The sequence below is a fragment of the Plasmodium knowlesi genome (genome assembly GCF_000006355.2).
Source record: "Plasmodium knowlesi strain H genome assembly, chromosome: 8".
Classification (NCBI taxonomy): Eukaryota; Apicomplexa; class Aconoidasida; order Haemosporida; family Plasmodiidae; genus Plasmodium; species Plasmodium knowlesi.
The window spans coordinates 413,685-436,784 of record NC_011909.2 but is presented as its reverse complement, the minus strand read 5'-3'; the positions used below and the strand labels follow the sequence as shown (position 1 = coordinate 436,784).

Genomic DNA, 23,100 nt, shown 5'->3' with positions numbered 1-23,100 from the left:
TTGATGCTGAAGAAGAATGTTTGAATACGATGCGAACATGACATCGTGTACTGAAACCTGCATTTAATTATTTTTTTTTTTTTTCTCTCATGATTTATTCCCACATTTTATGGCTGGGAGAAATTGCCCTATAAAATGAAAGCAAACTCGTAACAAACTCCCAGCCGTTTTGTGTAGCATTTCGCAACGTAGCAGAATTGTGACATCGAACCTTTTTCCTAAGCCAAAGTCACGCAAAATGTTGAGGTAAATATAAAGTCATTTTTCTTCTTTTTTTTCTTGTGTACCTTTGCTGATATACTGGAAAGAGAAATCTGGCGATTTTTTTTTTTTTTTTTTTTTTTTTTTTTTTGGGTGGGTATTTCAAAATAGCTAGCCAAACAGCTTCACATGGTGAAGGAAAAAATAGGTTATGTACAAGCTCATATATAAAATCGTATGAACTAGGAATTGGCAGCACGATAGTAAGAAAACTTCCAGTGTGCGTACTTTCTTACTTGTCCTCTCCTCGTTCCCGTTTTAACGCCTACAAGGTGTTCCCAACCGTGCGTGCTTCCCCCCAACTTGTTATTACAACTTCGTTCTTCATTTGCTTATTAACCCCCGAGGAAGGTTTTGTGTCCACCCTGCACGATGCAAATATGAACGATAAGAAAAGAAGCATCACGTTCTTAATAGCTGAAGAGCTCCCCTGCTTGGATGAAAAGAATGTCAAATTGGAAAACGAAAGGAACATAAAAAATTTAACTGCTCTGTTAAATTGTTACACTAATCATGATGCTCAGGATGACATCAGCGATTTTTTAGCTAGCTCCTATAGGAGCTTCCTAACGAACTCTATATGTGAGGAATTGAAGTGTGCCACTAGCACAGATCTGAATAATTTAATTGGGGTATGTCTTGATATCATTAGGAACAATCACCAAACATTCGTGTACCAAAATATTTATTTCATCAGTCTGAATACGTTATTTTTTTTGCTAAACAAAGTTGATAATGTAAGTGAATACTTGGAATATTTGTCGTGCAAACTTTTTTACGATTTAATATTTGCTAATCTTTGGGGTGAAGATAATCATATTGAAATATTTGCAAAATTGAATTATATTAATTTTTTTATCTCGTCGAGGATTTTTAGCAAGATCATAGAGACACCAGATGACGATGATCATGTAGCCATCCCCCCGGTTAACATAATTTTGAACCTCCTGTCTATTGCACTGTTATCTGAGGAGAGGGAAACTCCCACTTTGGACAAAAACAGGATAATAGGTAGTCCCGGAAGAAGGGTAAGCAAAAACACCAATCATGACAATACAATTTTGACGAATGATGCACATGTGTCTCCATTTTTAAGCACTCCTTGCATTTTTCCGCATTTGCGAGATGGTCGTCCGTTCCCTCACGTGAATCTACAAAATGGGGAAATATTCGCAAACCATATTAATGACAAAGTGTTACTATATAAAAGGCAGAGGACGGGTGCATACAAAGACCCGCTTGAAGAAGGAAGGAGGAAAACTGATCAAAGTAACGGTCATTCTGACACGACTATGGTTCCATCGAAGGAGGAAATAATTATTAAAATTTATCAAACGATTATTCAGTTGGTCATGAAATTTGATTTAACCATTTATATCATACACGAATGTATAAATGTTCTTCTAAATTTGTGTGAGAAATATCATCAGGAATTACTGCTCTATGATTTTCTGTGGCTACACAAGTTTTTCCTAAAAAATGACACAATGGAAAAGACGCAACGGTTTATTGCCTTCATAATACAGCTAATTACCAAGTGTAAAAAGAAAACGCAGAAACAGCTATATTTTAAGTTGTTAAAAGATTTTAATTCCTTTTTGGACCTCCTGTTTGTGTCGAACTCGGATATACAGGCGTACGCTAAGGATTTTCTATTGTCGCTAAATATTGCGAACGCACCTTTTGATAGCGATCAGAAGGTGTCCAACCAGCGTGACGGTAACGTGGCAACCAGCAGAACGTGCCACATAGCAGCCTGTGCACAAAGTCAGTTTTGCAAAATCACAAATTTAATTTTGTTCCACATGGATTATATCAATCATGCTAGCACTGGTCAACCTGTAGATGAAAAGGACAAAGAAACGAAATATGATGAATTTTTTAAAAGCGGAATCGGGCAGGATCCTCTGCTAAGAAGTTATATAAACGATCAAGTTAATGTAAAAAAAGGGAAATTATTTTGCAAAGATATGAAGGACTCAGATAAAAATACCATCATCAGAAATAATATAATCGAAATGGAAATTTTGGTTAAAATACTGGATTGCCTTTTGGGCCTTGTTCCAGACAGGACCAGCGCCAGTGTGTGCTTTATTTTTCTTTTCATACACATTTTGAAGTTAATTAAAAAAGTAAGTAAAAATGAGTACTTTCAATTTCCTAATGAATTTTTCTTCTTTTTGAAACATCTATTCATCCAAGCAGTGTACGTGCTGGAAGGCATAGACAAGATGGAGGACAAACTAGTGAGTGACCAAAACGGCCAATCCATAATCGATCATTTTAGCATCCAAAATGAAGCCAGCTATAATAAAAAGGGAAATGAGACCCTATTTGAGCAAAAAGAAGTGAAGAAGATGATTGAACGAATCCAACTTCGGGCTGAGGGCAGAAGCGAAAAGCTGCTGCTTTTCTTACTAGAGGAAATGTATTCCACAGTTATATTCTTTTTAATGCCAGCTCAGGAGAATTGGGCCTTTCTAAACTCATCCAATTGTTATTTTTTCAAACAAGTTCTGCTAAGAATATCTCATTTTTTCTACAAAAAAAAGGCAAGTGTAAATATGATGAAGTTCTTTTTTTTGGACCATGTTTTTAGAAGAATTAAAGAAAAGACCAATTGGAAATTTAATCATAGGAACGTGAAGCATGATCATTATTACTGGCATCATCATCCGTATATTTATTTTGATGAGGAGGGCATTATTTCGCCAAAGGGGAAGTTAAATTATAAGAAGTATGCTGCCTTTTTTTTTGAAAAGACAGAGTATATATCGGGAGAGCAGGCCTTTTATTTTGCGTTTTGCTTAGATTATCTAAAAACGTTTATCCTCTTTGACGAATCTATAAATTACGATTCAAAGTGGTGGAAATATAAAAAGCTAATTATAAGCATATGCAAGGCTCCCATTTTTAAGTATAAGTTTTTCTTACCCGCAAGAAACACAAGCAGCTGCTTCTCTCAGGCAGTTGATGTTCTACACAATGTGTATTTAACCATTTATAGGAGTGGAAGGGGTAAGAAATTATTGCATGAAATTTCTCTTCTGCTACTATTATGCTGCGACAAAGCGTTGAGAAGCATTAAGAGGGATAATGTTATTTTTTATGGGGAAAAGGTGGTGGGTCTCAAAAGGTGTTACAGAATGAGGGGGCGTTCCTGGGACGAATTCCACGATGAAGACAAAACGAAGAGCAGTGAAAAGGAAGAACCTATTAATATCACAAATACGTTTGAAAAACCCTTCAAGGAATATTATTTAAATAATTCTTTACCTGTTTTTATAAAATGCTTGAGCGCCTTAACAGACATAGTCAAATTAAACATCATGGGGTGCTGTACACTTGACAACACGCGGATTATAATAAAAAAATCGAAAATTGAGAAAAGAAAAAAGAAATGTCGTACAAATCTAAAGAGTGAAAGAAGTTTAATTCTCCTCAGTCACAGATTTATGTGCAATTTTTGTAAATGTCTCATGAAGAAAACGAGCGAAGATTTTTTATACAGCGCTCGAAAGTATGTCCTGAGTTTCATTCAGCATTTCATAGCATTGAACACCATTTTAACGCTCAAGTATAAATTAACAAATCGCAAAAATTTAAGCGTCGATAAAATTTTGAGCTTTTGCTTTTATAACATTTTCACTGATCATGATGTAAGCGTTTTTTCAATAATATATTCTATTGCTTTTTCCTTGAAAAATTACCTAACGTTGTGCGGGGCGAAAGTTAAGAAGTCAAACCATTATCTGGCGGTGTGCGATGACTTAATATTCCAAATTGTTGATGAGTATTACTCTTACGATTTCCCGTAAGTGTTTATGCGGCGGTCTGCACCTCCCCCTTTGTATTGTCCGCTTGTCCTTTCCGCGTGCTACACATTTGCGCAATTGCAATTTCCTGGAAATTTTAATTACGATGATATGTCCGTTTTGCTACATGGGGTTGTCACCCTGTTGTTGCTTAACGTAATGTAGAGGAGTGTCGAATAGGGCTGTAAATGGCCCATCAACACCTCACATTTATTTCGCTCATTTTTCCATTTTACCATTTTTCTGTTTCCCCACCTTTGCAGCGAAACGAATTTATGGGAAGAGTACATATCCAAAACGATTAACTTTGACTCGTTAAAGCACACAAGCGTAGATTGCCCCGGAGGATAAAGCAGCCCAGTGAGTAGGAACACAGTGTAGCGCTATTCTGGCTATTCATGGGATGCCCCTATTGAATGATCATTTGTTGCGCCTTTTTTTGAAATAACATTTTGTATGTCGTGTTTCATTTTATTTTACTTTATTTAATTTTTTTTTTTTTGTCTGTGTCGTCAATTTTTCTTGCTTCAATTGAATTTGTGCCCGTTTGTTTTTGTTGCGTTGTAAATTTCGAAAAGAAATTACGGAACAGGTGTACCTACCTTTAGGAATATTTTGCAAATTAGGAGAACGAATGTAGTTATGTAATACGGTTAATTTTTTCCTGATTTTTATTTATTCTTTTTTTTTTTTTTTTTTTGTTAGAAGCTTCAGCAGCGCATGTGTAAGTAGTGACAACCACGTGCACATTTGTAGAAATAGTGCTACATTAAAAATATCGAGGAATTCCTGAATACATATGTTGAAAATGTGTCATTTGGGCCAGTTAAATAATTTACCATGCCTCTGGTAACTTCAATTTTCTAATGTTAAGAGCGGGAGGGGGCGATAAATTCTTTGACAGTTTAAGTCATTTTTTTTTTTCTTACATGTCAAGCGTACCAAAAAGTGGGAACAGACGAAAGGGAATTTATCGTAACAATAGCATTGTGCACACGTCGCAAAATTGGAGATTAACAGCAGCTCAGTTGTGTATCGTTTTGTATCATTTCATTGGTTCTGTGTTAATCCTTTACCCACTGGTTCGTCCCTTCCGCGTCCTTTTCCGTTCTTTATCACATAAGAACTTAGAAATTCACTGTTCATTTGAGTGAAGTTATATTTTCCCCCTTCTCCTATGCACACATATGCATAAAAGGTAAAATTAAGGAAACATCCTTGTCTTCATTCGTTAAGCTAAAAAACTGAACGTTCCAGAATGTTAGGAAATTATGTAATGATGTATGTTATTGTACGTCAGTTTATATTTTGAGAAATGGGAACCCCCAAAACTGAGGCAAACATAATGCTTCATCCGTTTTGAATTAATTTGTGAGGAGGTAGCTAAAAGGAAAAAAAAAAAAAAAAAAAAAAAAAAAAAAAATATGAACAGCAAGGTGAAGTGTTCACATAGGTGTGTACACATACGGATATGGTTATATATATATATATATATATATAGTATTTTTTTTTTTTTTTTTTTTTCCAACCCAGAAACAGACATATACACACACACGGGAACAAAGTGATGGTTCGTGTTACCGCGCAGCAATTTGTTGACTGTCCTTTCTTTTGAAAACGCAAATATTTCCATATTCATCAATTTTTCACCATTTCCAAAATGGGAAAAAAGTTCCTATAAATTGCGTAGGATTATTCTATAGGTACAAATTGATGTACACACTCTTATACATTTTTATCTTTTTACATTATATGTTACTGCCTGTTGATATTTTGTGAATTTTTTAATGAGAACTTAATTGTATACAAAGTGTTGTAACATTTTTTTTTTTTCTGTGTAACTTGAAAGAAGATTATAAAGGAAAAATATAAAAAGTAGTACCATTCCAAAATGTTGAAACGATGAAGAGGAATAGATTTACGTGTAACATGTTTTTATACAATCTGGTGTATTTTTGAAATATGTAGAAAAATTGATGTCTTATTCAGCACAATTTTTAATATATTACTTTTTTTTTTTTTTTCTTTTTCTGTAGTGTATTTTGCATATGACACATTTACACAGCGCGCCAGAAAATAATTCTCCCAGGAAAAGAAGCCATAGTTTTTTCGTTCCATCCGTTTGCACAGAAGCAAGAAATTGAACCTTTTTTGCAATAATTCATATCACTCTTAATTTGCGTATTCTGGAAACGGGCAGCCGCATCTGCGGAAACGTAGAAAGTTAGCTGCTTTGAAGTGTTGTGTCAAAATTTTAAAAGGGTGTACATTGTCAAAATAATGCCAAAGGGGGTTATAGGAGCTGCCTATGCCCATGTAGATGTGTGCACTTATATAGGTTTCCTCCCTAATTGTAAATCCTTAACTTTTTAGGTTTAATATTTATTTTTTCTCCGTTGCAATTTTTTTTTAGTTTTTGCTCTATGTTTTTTGCACTTTATTTTCTTAGCTTCATGTTTTTAGCTTTATGTTCTTAGTTTTATGTTTTTAGCTTCATGTTTTTAGTTTTATATTTTTAGCTTTATGTTTTAGCTTTTCTCTTCTTTTTCCTTCTCTGAGCACAAACTGGTGCGTGAATATCTATGTAACACTGGGGCACCCCTCATTCTGCACGTAAACTTGAGGAATGATAAAGGACGTAGAGTAAATTGCGCGCTTAAGGAATACTTCTAAGAAAAAAAACTAACAGATTAGTTCTGAAGTTAACATATCAGGCACAATCGAAGTTGCCCCTTTTTAAATGCAAATGATAAAATAGACAAGGGAACCTTTTTCTAATCAATACAAAGAAATGTATTTACTAAGCTTACTTTTGTTACTCTCCTGAAACAATCCCCAAATATTAGCGAACAAGTGATTGACGCTAGCGGCTACAATATCCTAACGGGAAAGCATCACAAAGCCTGAAGCACAATGGATGCTCATTTAATGCACTACACGCAAAGTAGAAAGGATGGGCTTTTTATTAGAAACAAACAGTGCTATTATAAAATCCATTTAGCAAATACGAGGTATGAAATTATTAAAAGAGTGGTTGAAGAATCTGAAAAATGGATTGAAGCTAATCCGGATTCTACTGATTGGGACGTCATATGGCTAGACACATCTATATCCGACGATAGGTTCAGAAAGTTGAAAAAGTTCCAAAAAATTAACCATTTCATTGGAATGAAAGGAATAACAAGGAAAGATGAGTTATGTAAAAATTTAAAAAAAATGAAAAAAAAATTCCCGCAAAGTTACAATTTTTTCCCTCTCACGTGGATCTTACCGAACGAAATATCTGACTTTATAAATTATTTTAAAAAGGAAAGTGGGTCCAAGACATACATAGTTAAGTTAAAAAATTCATGTCAAGGGAAGGGCATATATTTAACAAAAAGTTTGGACAATATAAACAAATATGACAGTTGCGTTATTCAAAAGTACATACACAAACCGCTATTAATAAATGGATTAAAGTTTGACATTCGGCTGTACGTTTTAGTGACAGGTTGTGATCCGCTGAGGATATTTTTGCACGAAGATGGCTTAGTGAGATTTTCAATAGAAAAATATAAGTTACCGAAATCGAAGAATCTGAAGCAGGTGAACATGCACCTAACAAATTTTTCTATTAACAAAAAGTCAGATAAATTTGAAAATTCGCTACATCCTGATGATGCAACCACAGGACATAAAAGAAGTTGGAAAGCATTCTTAAAGAAATTGAAAGAAGAAGGGTTGCCCATGGATTCAGTAATGAAACGAATTGAACATATGATTGTTAAAACGATTTGTTCAATACAACCTGAGTTGAAGCATTATTACAACTCAGCTCATATTAGTGATTATTCCAATAGTATGTGTTTTGAAGTCCTAGGGTTTGATATTTTACTAGATTATAAATTAAAGCCTTGGCTCCTTGAGGTGAATCACTCCCCTTCATTTGCGACAAGCTCCCTCGTAGATGAGAAGGTAAAATATGCAGTTATCAGAGACACATTGAACATGCTGTATATGCACTCCAAGTACAGACATATACACATTCAGGAGTATCTGAATTTGCAAAAGTTTAGAAAAAAGTATAGTGACGTTTTAGTAAAGCACAAAAAAGAGTTGAAGGAAAAGTTAACTTTGAGTCGTTTCCATTATGAAAATAGGAACTTGGGTGGGTATAAAAGAATTTATCCCTTGCTCGAATTGCTCGATTATGAAAATCTTATTTTGTTCGTTTCTAATGCTTGGAACAAGTCCATTGGAATACCCTACTGTATGAAAAGAGATTCGTTTGAATACCTGTTTGAGGAACCTGCAAAGAGGAGGAGTCACGCGATGGAGAAGCTAGCTATAACGAACAATGTAGCCACGGAAGAGGAGGATCAGTATGAGGAGGAGCAGCAACAGTTGTATTGGCTGAACGAGGTAGAGTGTAATAAGTACTGCCACTCGGATCGGGTCATGGCAAACATGAGCAACTGCTCCACCTCGTGTTAGGTGGTTTCCACACTGGGCATGTTGACATTGGGCGTGCTGACAGCGGTGGTGCCTCCTCGCTCATGTCTTATACCTTCCCTGCGCCGCATAACAAGTTACAGAAGTAGTGTGGCGAGAAAACCAAAGGGGGAGTGACTACCTCCGTACAGGACATGCCAGCAAGAAGGGTCGATTGGATATCAAGTGAGCTATTAAAGTTGATCACACACATATATATGTATATATGTTCGTGTGGGGGATAATTTACAAAGGTAAACAAGTGTGTGTGGGGTTTTATGTGCACTGGGGCGGTTTGATAAGGTACTACAAAAAAAAAAAAAAAAATATATATATATTTCAAATTATTGTACATATAAAAAATATTCAAAATGTGAAATTAAGGTAACTTCGTCAATGTACATATGTATATTTTGAAATTTACAAAACATAAGAAGAATGCGCGGGACACATTCAAAGGGGGGATACGAATAGGGGAGTGATTTATTGATAGGCATATATTTACACCACGTGAGTACATTAACGCCAAGGAAGTAATACATATATTAACAACAAAAAAAAAAAAAAAAAAAATGTAATAGCAATGGAACAACCGTGAAGTGGTAATGGTGTGATCGTGGCAATCAAAACGGACACGTGTGCACGCACAACTGGGATGTGAAGAAATGTACACATTGGGAAAGGAACCAGGAAGTTTGTATCCCTTTTATGAGTCTTAAAAAAAATAAGATCCCTTTAGAGTTACACAAAAGAATCTTTTCTCCGTTAAACCTATAAATGCTTCAATGAAGCTTCATTCCAGCTTCGAGCAAGGGCAGATGAGGGTTCCTAATATAGAAGTTTTCATTTTTATAATTTACAGTGAGGAGATGCAGTTAGCACATTTCGTTGATATGTTAATTACTTTTTCATTTTTTTCCGTTAACTTTATTCTTATTTGATACTTCACTTCTGTTCCGTTTTTCCATGCTTCCACTCTACCGGGTCGGTTAGCATATGAGCGCGCAGGACACGGTGATGTCGTCCATTTTACCACCCGTTTTGTGGCACTTAAACTCTTTGTTGTAATTATTTATGTAGGGAGACATCCACCTCTTCATTTTGGAGTAGTTAAAGGCTTCATTGGCAATTTTTTCCGACAGGGTGGAAAAGTTGTTCTGTTTAACCAAATTTAATATTTGGTTATCGTACAAATTATCCCACAGTCCATCAGACCCCGCAACGATGATATCATTCTTTTTTACTTCTATGTGAGCAATGTCTGCATCATTTGGTTTGCTTACCTCATTACTTCCTAACTGGTAGGGGAAATTAAATTCGTACTGCTGGGGTTTTGAGCGGTAAATGATGCTATCATTTCGAATGAGGATAAATTGCGAGTCTCCAACGACAGCTGTGGAGATGGTGCTGTTGTTATTAAAGATGATTAGACAAACGGTGGTTGATCCTTCAATGTCATTATTTAGATAGGCATAGTTGAGTACATCTTCAATTTTCATATTTTCATTTTCATCCATTTTTTTTTGTAAAAGTTGTAAAAATCTTTCTGGATATTTTCTTGGATTTACTCCATGCCTTATCCAAGATCCTACACCATCAGCGATGGCCATAAACCCCTTCCCATTTAAACAGCAATCTTCACTTTCTACTTTATCTGGATGTTTGATAATTTTATAATTTGTCAAAATGGAATGTTTTCCATTTGAGCAGAAGGCCTTTTTGTTAAAGGAGAAAAGAATGTTTTTATTAATTTTATATTTCAAATATACACTATTTGCCATATTAAAAAAGTTAAAGGTAACTTTATTTTTTAAAAATGTGTAAGGCAACTTTGTTACAAAATTAAGTTCCTTGGTGAAGTTATTGCTAAGCTGTGTGTCACATTTTGTGTTGGTGAAATTGGAACTTTTGTTGGCACCTTGGATTGGCAAATAGGATAACTTATCCATAATGTTATCCTTTATTCCCATTTCATTTTTCGTTTTCTTATTCTTTTTTAATTTTTTCTCGAATTCTTTGGAGAAAAAATTAAGGTTTTGTCGGTAAAAGTAGCAATCTTCTTTTTTTAGCAAGTAGTTCATTTTCCTCTTCAAATTTATAGGCGCTATAGCATACACGGAATGGGCCGGTGGATTTTTACAGCATGTGAACATATTATATAGGAGCACAACCAGCAGAGAAAATAATGTGGTGAACATTTATGGTAAAAAAACATTCGGCTCTTTCCGCAAGGAATTTTGCATCAGCCGGTGTGTTTTCCCTGATACTTTTCATGCCAAGCTGTTTAGCAGTAGATGCCTTTTTCCGTGTGGATGGCTCATCTTACTGTGGGAGGCTTATTTTACTGTGGATAGCTTATTTTGCCGTGGTTTGTTTTCTTGCCATACTCTGCTTTATTCTTTCCCCTTGATGTCGCATTTAAAATTTACTTTCCCAAAATTAAAAAAAAATAAAAAAAAATTAGCTATGTGAACTAAAATGCAAGGCATGAAAAGAAGGTGCGAACAATCCAGAAGGTACGCGTTCTTACACAATTATGTTTTCATGGGGCCACTCCCATTTTATCCACGTGCTAATTATGGGGAATAAAAAATAGCAAGCCAATATGCTATAATGGAAAGGCACCGGTATATAATAATGGGATAAATAAATAAACGCCCAATTGATGGAATGGTAAGGGGGCGGGGCGAAGAGGTCAAGCAAGGAGTAAAAATAAGTATATTTCCTTTATCCCTGTAGGGGGAGAAACATTAACGCACAAACTCCCTCGCCGAAGATTCCCTGGAGCTTGAAAAAATTGCAACAATTTCACAGTGCTGGTATCCCTTAGGGTTCAAACATAACATACGTGAAAATGAAACGAAAAAGGGGGGAAAAAAAATTACAAAATAAAGGACAAGAAATAGGGGCATCCTTCTCGTTCATTTTGCAATTTTAATATAACTCCCTTTTAATTTTAATATGCTTTTTAGAAAATTTTACCCCATTTGTGGGATGTATGCCATTTTAAATTTTGAAATTTTTTTTTTTTTTTTTTTTTTTTTGAATATTAGGTTTATCCGTAAAATATCATAAAATTTTAACCAATAGGAATGTAGATCCCCACACCGTTGGGGTATTTTTTTTTTTTTTTACAATTTTAATGGCCTAGCAGAATTGCGTGATAATTTGCAGTAGCGATGTTACTGTGCTTTTACATTTTCCACATTTTATATTAAAAAAGATGTTCTTTGGGTACAGCAACGTCATATTATAGTATTGCATACCCCTTTTGGAGGTGGACCAAAGCGAATTTTTATTTCGCAGAGGAAACCTTTCTGGACAACTGCGGATGGCATTGTGTTGATTCGGTTTTAATGTGGTTTTATATAAGTGCCACCTTTTATTTATTTGTGGGTGCTATGGAATAAGTGTGATGTTACGTGGTGCTACATCCGTCATTTTGAAGGAACTTTCTTATTCTTCCCATTTTTTTTACGCCTGTTCAAATGAAGAGAAGGAGGTGCATCCGAAGGGAGATACCCACATTGTATTTTTATCAAGGTCATTTTAAATTACAAATAATGTGGTGCCACTTGTTCCGTCTTTGTCTCAACAACATAGAGAAGTAATCTTTAATGCGAAGCTATTAATGTCATTTCTTTTTTTCTTTCTTTTTTTTTTTTTTTTTTTTTTTGTTGCTTTGTCTTGGTAATGGACAAACAGACAAGGTCGCAATATTAATACTTTTTGATAAAGAGAGGGTGTTTTAATTCCCAGCTCACAGTTTTTATATCAACTGCACATTTTAATGATCAAGAAGACGAGTATAAGTTTTTCCTCTCGTAAATTCATTAAATCGTTTTATGCTATTACTCAGGCATGACAAAAATTTAAAACATGGATACTTTTTCTTTTTTTCTGCACAATCTCGAAATAGACACCCTACTTAAAAATGTTGCCGCATGAAAGGGATTTTTTTTTTTTTTTTTTCATATTAAAAGTGCAGATTATTTTGAAAAATAAGTTCGCACATTTTAAGCATCCCGGGGTTTGCGCAGTGTGGATTGTTTAATTAATTCGGGGGGTAAACAAAAACGTTCCTTAGGGTTCACTTTTGTGCGCTATACCGAGGAAAGAAAAATTGGACTCATGTGTAAACGGCAGAACAATTTAACATTTGCAAAAGGTGAACATCTATATGCGCCAAGTTGTTTAAAATGATATTTATTAAATTTTCCTCTAACGTAACGTGGTAATGCAAATATAAAAGGCACATGAACATGTAAAAAAATGGATAGTACTCATTCTTCCCATTGCTGCATGTTCACCATAGCAAAAAGGTAGAAATGAAGGAAAAAAAAAGAAAAAGAAAAAAAAAAAAAAAAAAAAAAAAAAAGATGTGAGGGTGAGGTTTTAATGATGAAATATTTACCTGATTAATTTAAAAAGTAATTGTAATAAACATCTGCGTGATGAACTTGGCAAATAAGAACATTTGTTCATGTTTTTGTTTTTGTTTTATTTTGCAAAATTGAAGAAAGTAAAAAGAATGAGAAACTGCCTTCACGAAGCTTCCCTAAGTCATGAACGTTAAAAACTTAGATGATGTAAAATACAAATTTCATAAAATTAAAGTTTTAAACGAAAATGATAAAAAGGCAAAAGCGGTGTTGACCCGGGCAGCCGACCAGGTCATGGTAAGAGGAAAAAAAAAAAAAAAAAACACATCCACTGAAAGGTGAAAAACTGAGTGGTAGCTAACTAAAAGGATGTGCACAAAAATGGAGCACACAATAGGAAATGTTAATGTGGGAGCTGCAAGACGCATCGAAATGGTCTCTCAGATAATTTTTCAGATTTGTTATCGCCATCAGTGCAATTAATTCGTGGGGGTGTATGTTACCCCTTACGCCGTTTCTATATTTCTCCCCCTCTTTTTTTGCAGCCAATTATGAGGAAGATGCGCTTTTCGGTTGAGTTATTGTCTGAATTTTTACCCCGGAGTCCTAATCTGCTAGGGCTAAACATTGTGGCTAAATCAGAAATTAAGGTACATTGTCCGCTGACCGTTTGTTGCATTCGCACAGAAGAATGGTCCAGGACTCCCTCTTCTGCTTATCTATAAATAAATAAATAAATAAATAAATAAATATAAATATATATATATATATATATATGTATAAGTGGTGCACAGATACATAATTGTGTACCCACCCCCTTTGTACATGTGTGTGCACCTTTTCAGATAAGGATTCGGAAAAAAAGAGGAGGAGAGTTATTTCACTTCAACGATATCATGGGGACGCTGCTGCACGAACTAGCGCACATTGTGCACAGCGGCCATGACAGATCCTTTTACGAACTCTTAGACAAACTAGTGTTAGAGTATAATAAATTATACACTTTTGGGAAAGCAGGAAATCAAATCAATGGAGGGAAAAAAACAGGAGGAAGTGATTTCCGTATATGTAATGGTAGCCCCAAATTTATGGCAGCACAGGCTGCTGAAATGAGACTACTAAATAATTTTATGAACAAGGATGGGGAAATATTAAATATGTCCCTTGAAAGTTGCTTAACACCAGAGCAGTATAATAATTTATTTAAAAATCGAAAAGAACGTGATGATAAAATTTGTTCCATTTCGAATGATACAATTGTGATAGACTGCTTGATGGATTCGACAAACCATGATGATGGGGAAAATGCGAAAACTTCACAGAACACAAAAAATGATTTTAAATCATCAAATTCGTTGCAAACAAGGAATAAGAATGTCTTCATTTCGAGTGAGGATTGTATAAAGGAGGAGAAACAGACACATGTACCAGAGCAGGATGTGTATAAGAAATCATTGAACATACCAGGAGCTAAGCGAAATAAGAGACAAGCAGCTTTTGAACAGTGGAGTGGAGACAAAGTTATAACATTACCCGATAACATAGGAGCCACACCTAAAAACAACGGTAATGGCAACCTTAAACTAATATTTATGGAGGCACCGTGAAATGTGTACCATGTTAATTCATCGAGGGGGAAAGGAGCAAAATGAGCCAAGTGGGCAAAATTAGTGATTTTTCCTTATGCACCATTTGGACAGGGGAAAAGATGAAGGATATATTTTTCCCCATGTAGCGAAAAAAAAAAAAAAAAAAAAAAAAAAAAGAATTGTGTATCACGGAAAAATTTACACGAATTAGATGAGAGGAAATATAGGAATGCTTATTACATTTAGGAAGCTTTGTCAGTGCAACTGATTTGTAGATTCTTCTCAACAGGTTGCCTATTTTTTGTGTATATTTATATTTTTTTTTTCCCCTTCACCAGGCAGCGACTGCGTGCACATTGTAAAGGTCAAACGAGATTGCAGCGGTATGAAACATCCTGAAAACGAAAATGACTCGACCGTTTCGGATAATGTGGGTATCAGGAAGGGCAAAAAAAGAAAAGTTATAATTCTCGATTAGACGGTTAGAAATATGGGGATGACATACTTGCCATGAGAGAGAAGTCCCCCCATGGCGCATATCATTTTGAATAGCTAGCTGTATGATGTTCAGATTGTGTGTGTGCTAAATGGAGATGGGTGTCATTAATGTGCAGGGGTAGACTGACTAGCAGGCACGTAATTACCTACCTACACGCACATACATATAATCTGTGTGCACAAGCGTGTATCTGCTTTTTTTTTTTTTTCTTTTTTTCTTTTTTTTTTTTTTTTGTATTTTTTATTTGTTCCCCAGCTTGCAAAATTTGGTACACCATTTCGAATTAACTTTTGGAAACCTCTCCAAACTGATTCCTTTTACAAAATTTGAAAATTTGTTCGTTAATTTATTTGTTCAAATTGGAAGAGATAGATGAAGAAAGAAATTTTTTTTTTTCTTTCATGTAACATACTGTGTGGAGATGGAGTTGGCAAATATTTTTTCCTAATAAGAAAATTTCTGCTCTACGCAAAAGTAACGTTGGGGAGTACCAAGGTTGGGCAAAAGAATAGCTGCGGCATGATAATTCGAATTTTAAGTAACGTACTCATTGAGAATTGTGTGGACTGGACAAAGGGCCCAAATTCTTCATTCCGAATTTACTAATGGTTTTTCACTTTTCCCTATTTCCCTACAAATTTATCCTTTCACAGAGTCCCTTTCATTCGGGTTTTCATTCGCGTCTTCACTGTGGGATTGCTCCTGGTTGGTTATTTCTCCATGTTTATTATTAACATCATTGTTTGAGTTTTTCGTGCCCGATTTTGTTGGGTCTACATCAGTTGTGTTTAGAGGTGTGTGCGGGGTCATCCCTGGTGGTGCAGATGGTGGAATTAGGGGCGGCATCATAGGTGGGGCTGAAGGAGGGACTGGTGGTTGGCCAAGACCAGGTGGCATATACATCGAATGGGGTGATGGCTGGAACATATTTGGAGATAAATTTTGTGGAAATGCAGATCCTGGGAAATTTATGTTGGGTGGATATTTCTGAGCGGAACCAGGAGGAAGTGTTGGAATGTTTGGTGGAAATCCTGGTGGGCCAGACGAGGGAGTCTTAGGTGGGGTCATATTGGATGGCAAATGAGGAGGGGGAATATTAGACATAGTACCACTATGTTGATTAACTGGCGGATACATATTAGCACCTAAAGGTGGTGGCTGCATCATATTAAAGTTGTTCGGTAAAAATAAAGGCATAGGAGGGATGTTTTTTTTCTTCGGATCTAAGGGACCATTTGGTAATAAGTTACTTGTTGGTAATAATGGAGAATTAAATCCTGGGAAAGAGAAATTGCCCATCTGAGCTTGCTGCATAAATTGTTCCATGGTAGGTGCCATGGCGACTTGTGCCCAGTTTACTCTCTGTTGTCTTTTAATATTTTTATCTCCTAATTTTTGTTTTAATTTATTTAAATTTTCTTCAATTATTTCAGCTGGAACTCCATCCATTCCTCTTATGATAACTTCTGGATCGTTTCTTTTGGGCAAAGCATTGGGTACCGTTTTTAAATTGGTTTTATGTACCTGCATCATGTGGACTACTAACCCGCTAGCTACGTCTAGTCTTCTATTGCATTGCAAACATTTAAAATGTTTCGCTTTCTGATGCTGGATGAGGACCTTCTCATCATCGAATTCTCTGTCACAGTAGTAGCAAAAGGGCTTCAGTTCGATATTTATTTTTCGCTTCTTCCTCCCCATTTTATTATTGTATATATATATATATATATATTTTTCTTTTTCTGCTTTTCTGTATAGTGTAAGAGCGGCATAACACAGCGGCCCCTTTAGTTACTTTTAAAAGAACACAACTGGGACAGTCACTTAGCTTGTTCTTTAACTTGAGGCCATATTTCTGGGGAGAAGTTTTTCCACACGCGAAGATTTATAAGGTTCTGAAAAATGAGGCAAGTATGTAAAACTGCCTTGTTGTGTATATTAACTCAGCGGTCACTGCAGAGCGTACTAAAGAGTTTCCCCTCCGAATCACCTTCGCCCATTTTTGGTACCCAATTTAGCGCATACAATTTGGTACATGCATACGTACGTAAAACACTAAGTCGTGTGGAGAATGATTAAGGAAGAACGTCACCAACTTGTGTGCTCTTATTCGAAATTAATCTCCAAAAAAAAAAAAAAAAAAAAAAAAAAAAACTGATTCGCTTGAACACGTTGTATTTGTGGTGATTCCTTTCTCAGAAAAAAATTGACCCTATGAAAAAAAAAAAAAAAAAAAAAAAAAAAAAAATCCAAGAGTTATTTTGCAACGTGGGTACATTTTGTCACAGTAATCGTATCCCACAAAGGAGGAGCATTCCACTGCAAGATGCACTTCTCAACTTTTTGTGCAAGTGGACTATGTGTCATGTGTTCGCGAAGGATCCATTAGCATTTTTCTCCCAGAAAAGTGTCCGCAGCAATTGTGCGTATATTCACATGCATAGTGGAACGCCTAGAAAAAGAGCACTTTGTACATATCACTCCAAATGTATGACAAAGGATGTGTTTGACCTTTCGAAATTTTTCGCGTAATGGGCATATCCAAGGGGGAGGAAAACAAAATTGAAAAAACTTTCCTCTTCACCATCCTTGGCCCAAGTGCCACTACAGGGATAGCACAGCCTAGGTGAATACTTGTTTTCGTGTTTATAACTTACAGAGAAGCCAACTCAACATGTACGTAGAGAACGTATGCACCTACGTATGTATGCATGTATGTATTCACGTTATGAGCCTGTCTTCAGGTATGCGTTGCTTGACTCGTATATCCCAGAATTTTAAGCCTTAAGAGTGGGTACCTTTCGACACTATCGCGGCTGTCAATATGTGAATATCTCCCCATTCGTCACCCTCAGATGGTACTTATTTAGACAACCAGATGTCTAGATGTGCATGTCAATGGGAGGGAGAGAAACTTCACTCCACGCACTCATATGATCCTATGTGTAGGAATAGATTTTTAAACGGGAGTACCATCGTGGGGGCATACATTTTATCCTTCCAGAAGAAGGGATACCCAGTTTTATCGTTCTAACGGATGGCACTTAATGAGTGATGTGGCATTTCAGGAAGGCATAACTGCATAAGTGCATATCTGTGTGGATATAAATGAGGGCCAAATATTGGAAGCCCCCCCCTCCAAAAAAAAAAAAAAAAAAAAAAAATATGCAGCAGAGAGATTATCGTTACTTTAACGTGTGAGGCGTATTTTCAGAGAATTTTATTTTAACAGAGCAAAGATTTGGTTTAGCCCTGCAGGAGATTGTGGTGGTCCCCTCAATTGGGAATTTAAGTGGAAGATTGGCTGCTGGTTAGCAGAAACGAATGAGACATAAGAGTATAAGGGGAAGACCTATATATGCATAGACAAAATTGATGAAGAACATCCCATTGTACAGCAAGCGGCAGTAAACAATATGTATATCAAAATGGGACCCCATTGGTTACGCCGAAGGAGACCCTTCAGCACAATAAGAAGTTTAATGAGCAGTCCATTTAACATTTACACAAACAACTGTCTAGTCTCTTCCAACCAATTCTTTAGTGAAGTTTTTTTAATGAATAAAAAACTTGCATACTATGTAAACGATTATTTTGGGCTTCACGGATGGTCAAATAGTGGAGGAAAAAGAGTAGGCTGTCTTTTCCCCCCATGTTACTCTCAAGTGATTTTTCAATTTTGCGTTTTGATGAACAATTACCATTATGTGTCCATCCCAACACCTGTAAAAAAGTCAAAGCAGATAAAGCAACGATATTCCTTTTACATAGCAGAAAATAACATCGACTTAATTCTTTGCCATCCTTTTTACAAACATTTTATCGAAGAAATTACTCTTAATTTGCAAATTCCTTTTTTAATATGTTACGACAGGCCAGATGTCTTATCGCATGAGGAGTATTTGGACGATCTGAAAGAAGGGCGGGAAAATTTTGGTTATAAGTTTATGTATGACCTGAAGAAGGATGAACATTGGACTAATGGGGGAATTCGGGAAGAGTTAAAAGAAGTGAAGGAGAAATATTTCAACGGAGAAGTTGGTACAAATAATTCTGTCGCCAAGGAGATGATTTCCAGACAAAGTGATTCTCCTTCTTCCTTCCATTTATATTTATCGAAAGAAAACGAGTGCGACAAAAGCATACAGTTTTTATCAACCTGCATTTTCAACCAATCCATGCATTTATCAAACTTCTTCAATTGGGGAAAAGATAATAACATCGCCTTGATGTGTATGCCAGCAAACAATATAGCTTATTTTGATGTTCTCTTTAGCCTGTTATTTTCCGGCGCAGTTGTTACTTTCCCCGAAGCGAGTAAAAAGAAAACATTAAATTATAATAGCTATATGGATTGGTTTAAAGAACATATGAAAAGTAAGGAAAACAATTTTTCAGTTCACAATTTGCTAATTAAAAAAGACTTCACAGATATTGATGTTGATTTTGATTTTATTGATGGCATGAATTTATTTGAAGAATTATTCCATATGAAGAAGTCCATAAATATTCTTGTCTGTAATAATTATTTAATTCACGATTTCCTTTCTTTTTTTAAAAACTCCGATATCGATGTTGGAACGAAAATGGATTTTATCCAAAAGAAGGCATCTCAAGTGAGGATTATCCTCCTTAACGGAAATGAAATAATGCCGGGAATTAATGTAAATTACCTTGAACAAATAAAAGAAGTATTCATTAATGCTAAAATATATGTGCGCTATGTAGTGCAAGAAGTAGGAACGGTCAGTATAATGGAGTTGGGGCAACTGGAACAAGACAACATCCCATATGAAAGAAAATTGGCCGGTTATGTTCTTCCAAATGTTCATGTGAAAATTGATTCAAAAACAAATGTTATGAAAATAAAATCAGATAATGTGTTTAGTCAATATTACAATAATGGGAAGCTGACTTCTCAGGCGTTTGACCAAGGAGGCTTCTTCAAAACCAAGTATGTGGCCTCCTTGGCAGAAAATGCCCTTTTGAAAATTGAGGGCATTCACAACGACATGGAAAACATCCCCGACGAGTATTACCTCTACTTTAAGCAGAGGAGGGACAAGATGGAGAAGCACCCCCCTGGGTACCTCAAGCGCGTGCCTCTGCAGGGTCAGATATGGGGAAATTTTCATGCCAACCGCAGAAACTGGAAGCGCAAGTTCTGACGAAATGGCATCAAAGTTGTGCTCAGATTGTAGCAGTTTTTTGATACATTTTTGTCTGACCTTTAACAAGGATGCGACGAAATTGGCACGAAGTTGAGATATCATTACGAAAAAAAAAAAAAAAAAAACGCACCCACTGGGATAAACGTGCCAAGCGCACTTGGCCCAAATGGGATCGGCGCACAAAAGGGTGGTACGGAAGCGGGATACAATAGATATAACGTGAATTGTTACAGGATGTCCAAAAATGAAGATCCACCAGGGGGCACGGCATGAATTTGTCACTGCGCACAAAAATGAATAGCCAAATTTATGATAGTAAGTGCAACCATAATGGGCACCTTTATTATTCCTCCATTATTATTAAGTATTCCTTCTCACCGGAGAATCATAGCGTGGTTGTGGATTTCTGGAGAATATCCTTAACCTGTTGACGCAGCTTCGCATGGCTGCTGATGACCTCGATGTCGTACTTTGTGTAGCATATCACTTTGGAGTTAATTGAATTAATGGTAATGCTCCACAAGTATTTTTCAGTCTGCACGTCGGGGGTGCTTCTCTCTGGATGGTTTACTACTAAATCATCTTTGCTATAACCAAGCTGGAGTAAATTATGAAGAAAATCTTCTTCACGTATGGATCCAAACATCAGATTCACACCCTTTCCCCTCAGCCATTTATTATCTGTTTTTTTATTATCTACTTCCCTGCTCTGTGAAGCCGATTTGCATATTTCCATTTGACCTTCCTTTATATAATCCCCGAAGGTAGTACTATTATATGAGCATCTGACCTTCGCGCAATGGAGGTTATCTATCTTTGTTAATATTTTTTTCAAATTGTTTGTTCCATCAACAGTAAAGGGGACGGGGTGCAAGTTTTTACCCACATGAGAGAATGTGTCATAAATTATTTCCCTCGTGAGTAGTGGGTAAATGTAGATGATATCGTTTGGGTTTACATCTCCATGTGGATTTCCATTTGCGTAGTTTCCGTATGGAGAGTTCTTTCTCCTTTTATTGTAATTTTCTTCTTCCCCGATTTTTTCTCCAACATTGTAGCTGCTTTTTTCCCCTACATGTGTGCTGTCCACTTGGCTGCTCATCTTCAGTGAACTACGCCCCCCTTCCAATCGATGTGGGAGTAGATACACACATTTTTTATTCGGGTTGTTGTTTATAATTTCCCAAATATCTGACTCATTTAGATCCCAAGAAATGGGGCAAAAAAAGACATTTATTTTTTTAAGGTAAATGTGGAAAGGATCCAACACTGACACAGGGTCGTAGTAGGGATCGATTAGGAGAAGTGAATTGTTTTCTTCCATGGCCCACTTTTCTAATAAGGTGGAAGATTCAAAAAATCGTAAAGATGAATCTTGGACAAAACATACACATGGGTATCTAAACAATTTTGTTACATCATTTATATCATTTCCTGTAATTAATCGATTATTTTTTATCATAATATCAATAGAAAAGGGTCCCTGTGGGTTGGATACTTTGCTACATTTTTTTTTCCTCGATTCTTCTACCCATTCGGCACATAGATCTGCTTGGTGAATCACATTGCTGATGTTTCCTATTATGGTGAATATTAGTACTTGTTCTTCTTTGGCTAAATACTTGCTGATCACTACGCCTATTAGCTCGATTAACTCCAGGAAGTACAGAAAGTGGAGATCCACGGGGATAAGTACACACCCCTTACTTTTGATCGTGCGTAGGACGATGGAGCATATCTTGTTTAGACTATCTTTGTAGTTCTTTTCGATGCACATGTTTATTCTTTCCTTGGTTCGTTCGCTGGCCAGGCTCCTGCTTGGAGACTCCCCTTTTGGATCTCCTTCGGTTGGCGCATTCCGCCTCTCAGACGGCTCCTCCGCACCTGTATTCCCCCTGGAATATGCGGTAAAGAGAACAAAGTCTGCCTTTTCCAGGCATGCCAAATCTAGCGGAGAGGGATACCTTTTAACATTATAGCAACTTTTGTTAATAATGCATAAATTCAAAAGGTTCGTATTAATAAGAAAGTTGCAACTGCCTACGGAGTGGCCACTACTGTAGGGAGTAATACACACAATTTCATCATTTTGTTGGAATTTTATTTTTTCTTTATATGATAATAAATGCAGAGAATTTCTGAAGCTTAATTTTAAATCCAAGTATTCATCTCTATTGAAATGGTCACTGCTGAAATGGTCATTAGTCGAATGCTCCTTGCTAAGGTGCCCCTTCTGATCATCTTCTTCATTCCACGGAGGCAAATAATTTTCCTTTGTCTGTAAATTCTCGACCGCGCTTAATCCAAAGGTGAAGGTGAATTTTGTGCAAACTATGTGCGTGTCTGATATGTCGAAATATTTGCAAAATATTGGTAACCCCATAAAACATTCACTGCACGAAATTAAAATGATGTGAATTTTTATCGGCACTCTACTTATATCTAATAATAATTTATTCGATAGAGCTTCTGTCTCCAGATTCGTTATCCGTATGTATTTATTCTCTTCCGACTTGTCTTCATCTACATTGTTGCACCTTATTGTGCTTTTCTTAAAATTTAATATTTCCTTTGGGTTCAAAGGTAGATCACAAAGAATGTTAAATGACCCGATCGTTATTAGGTGGCTGCTGACGCTTTCATGGTCGCATAATTTGGTCACTTTGAAGGAGTCGAACATTTTTGGCAGGGGGGGTGGGGGAGAGGACTTATATCTCAAGGATGATGGAATTTTTTTCGTCCGACTTTTTTTCACTAAGGGGGGGAGGAAAAGGAAACAACTACTGTGGCTTCCCTGCGTTTCTGTTTAAGATCTTCTGTCTACACCGGCGTACGCAGGGAGGTACGCACATGGTACAGCTCACTTTTACAGGAACATGGTCCACTTTTGAAAGCGCCTTTGTGCGTTTC

The 23,100-nt window shown here is 36.2% G+C and overlaps 7 protein-coding genes across 7 annotated transcripts; 4 read left to right on the top strand and 3 right to left on the bottom strand.

The window, feature by feature from the left end:
- Positions 1 to 641: 641 nt before the first annotated feature.
- On the top strand, positions 642 to 4,427 carry PKNH_0809500 (conserved Plasmodium protein, unknown function; the record flags this gene model as incomplete). Its single annotated transcript, XM_002258699.1, has 2 exons — positions 642 to 4,075; positions 4,340 to 4,427. The coding sequence occupies 2 exons, from the start codon at positions 642 to 644 to the stop codon at positions 4,425 to 4,427; spliced, it is 3,522 nt and encodes a 1,173-aa protein (XP_002258735.1).
- A 2,562-nt stretch (positions 4,428 to 6,989) lies between these two features.
- Positions 6,990 to 8,552, top strand: PKNH_0809400 (tubulin--tyrosine ligase, putative; the record flags this gene model as incomplete). Its single annotated transcript, XM_002258698.1, has 1 exon — positions 6,990 to 8,552. The coding sequence occupies one exon, from the start codon at positions 6,990 to 6,992 to the stop codon at positions 8,550 to 8,552; it is 1,563 nt and encodes a 520-aa protein (XP_002258734.1).
- Positions 8,553 to 9,538: 986 nt separating this feature from the next.
- PKNH_0809300 (protein phosphatase PPM10, putative) lies at positions 9,539 to 10,747 on the bottom strand (the record flags this gene model as incomplete). Its single annotated transcript, XM_002258697.2, has 1 exon — positions 9,539 to 10,747. One exon carries the CDS (start codon positions 10,745 to 10,747, stop codon positions 9,539 to 9,541), a length of 1,209 nt encoding a protein of 402 aa, XP_002258733.2.
- A 2,367-nt stretch (positions 10,748 to 13,114) lies between these two features.
- On the top strand, positions 13,115 to 14,998 carry PKNH_0809200 (metalloprotease, putative; the record flags this gene model as incomplete). Its single annotated transcript, XM_002258696.1, has 4 exons — positions 13,115 to 13,228; positions 13,477 to 13,581; positions 13,777 to 14,497; positions 14,859 to 14,998. 4 exons carry the CDS (start codon positions 13,115 to 13,117, stop codon positions 14,996 to 14,998), a joined length of 1,080 nt encoding a protein of 359 aa, XP_002258732.1.
- A 660-nt stretch (positions 14,999 to 15,658) lies between these two features.
- PKNH_0809100 (uncharacterized protein) lies at positions 15,659 to 16,720 on the bottom strand (the record flags this gene model as incomplete). Its single annotated transcript, XM_002258695.1, has 1 exon — positions 15,659 to 16,720. One exon carries the CDS (start codon positions 16,718 to 16,720, stop codon positions 15,659 to 15,661), a length of 1,062 nt encoding a protein of 353 aa, XP_002258731.1.
- Positions 16,721 to 18,447: 1,727 nt separating this feature from the next.
- PKNH_0809000 (conserved Plasmodium protein, unknown function) lies at positions 18,448 to 20,187 on the top strand (the record flags this gene model as incomplete). Its single annotated transcript, XM_002258694.1, has 1 exon — positions 18,448 to 20,187. One exon carries the CDS (start codon positions 18,448 to 18,450, stop codon positions 20,185 to 20,187), a length of 1,740 nt encoding a protein of 579 aa, XP_002258730.1.
- Positions 20,188 to 20,575: 388 nt separating this feature from the next.
- PKNH_0808900 (ribonuclease, putative) lies at positions 20,576 to 22,870 on the bottom strand (the record flags this gene model as incomplete). Its single annotated transcript, XM_002258693.1, has 1 exon — positions 20,576 to 22,870. The coding sequence occupies one exon, from the start codon at positions 22,868 to 22,870 to the stop codon at positions 20,576 to 20,578; it is 2,295 nt and encodes a 764-aa protein (XP_002258729.1).
- Between the last annotated feature and the right edge of the window lie 230 nt (positions 22,871 to 23,100).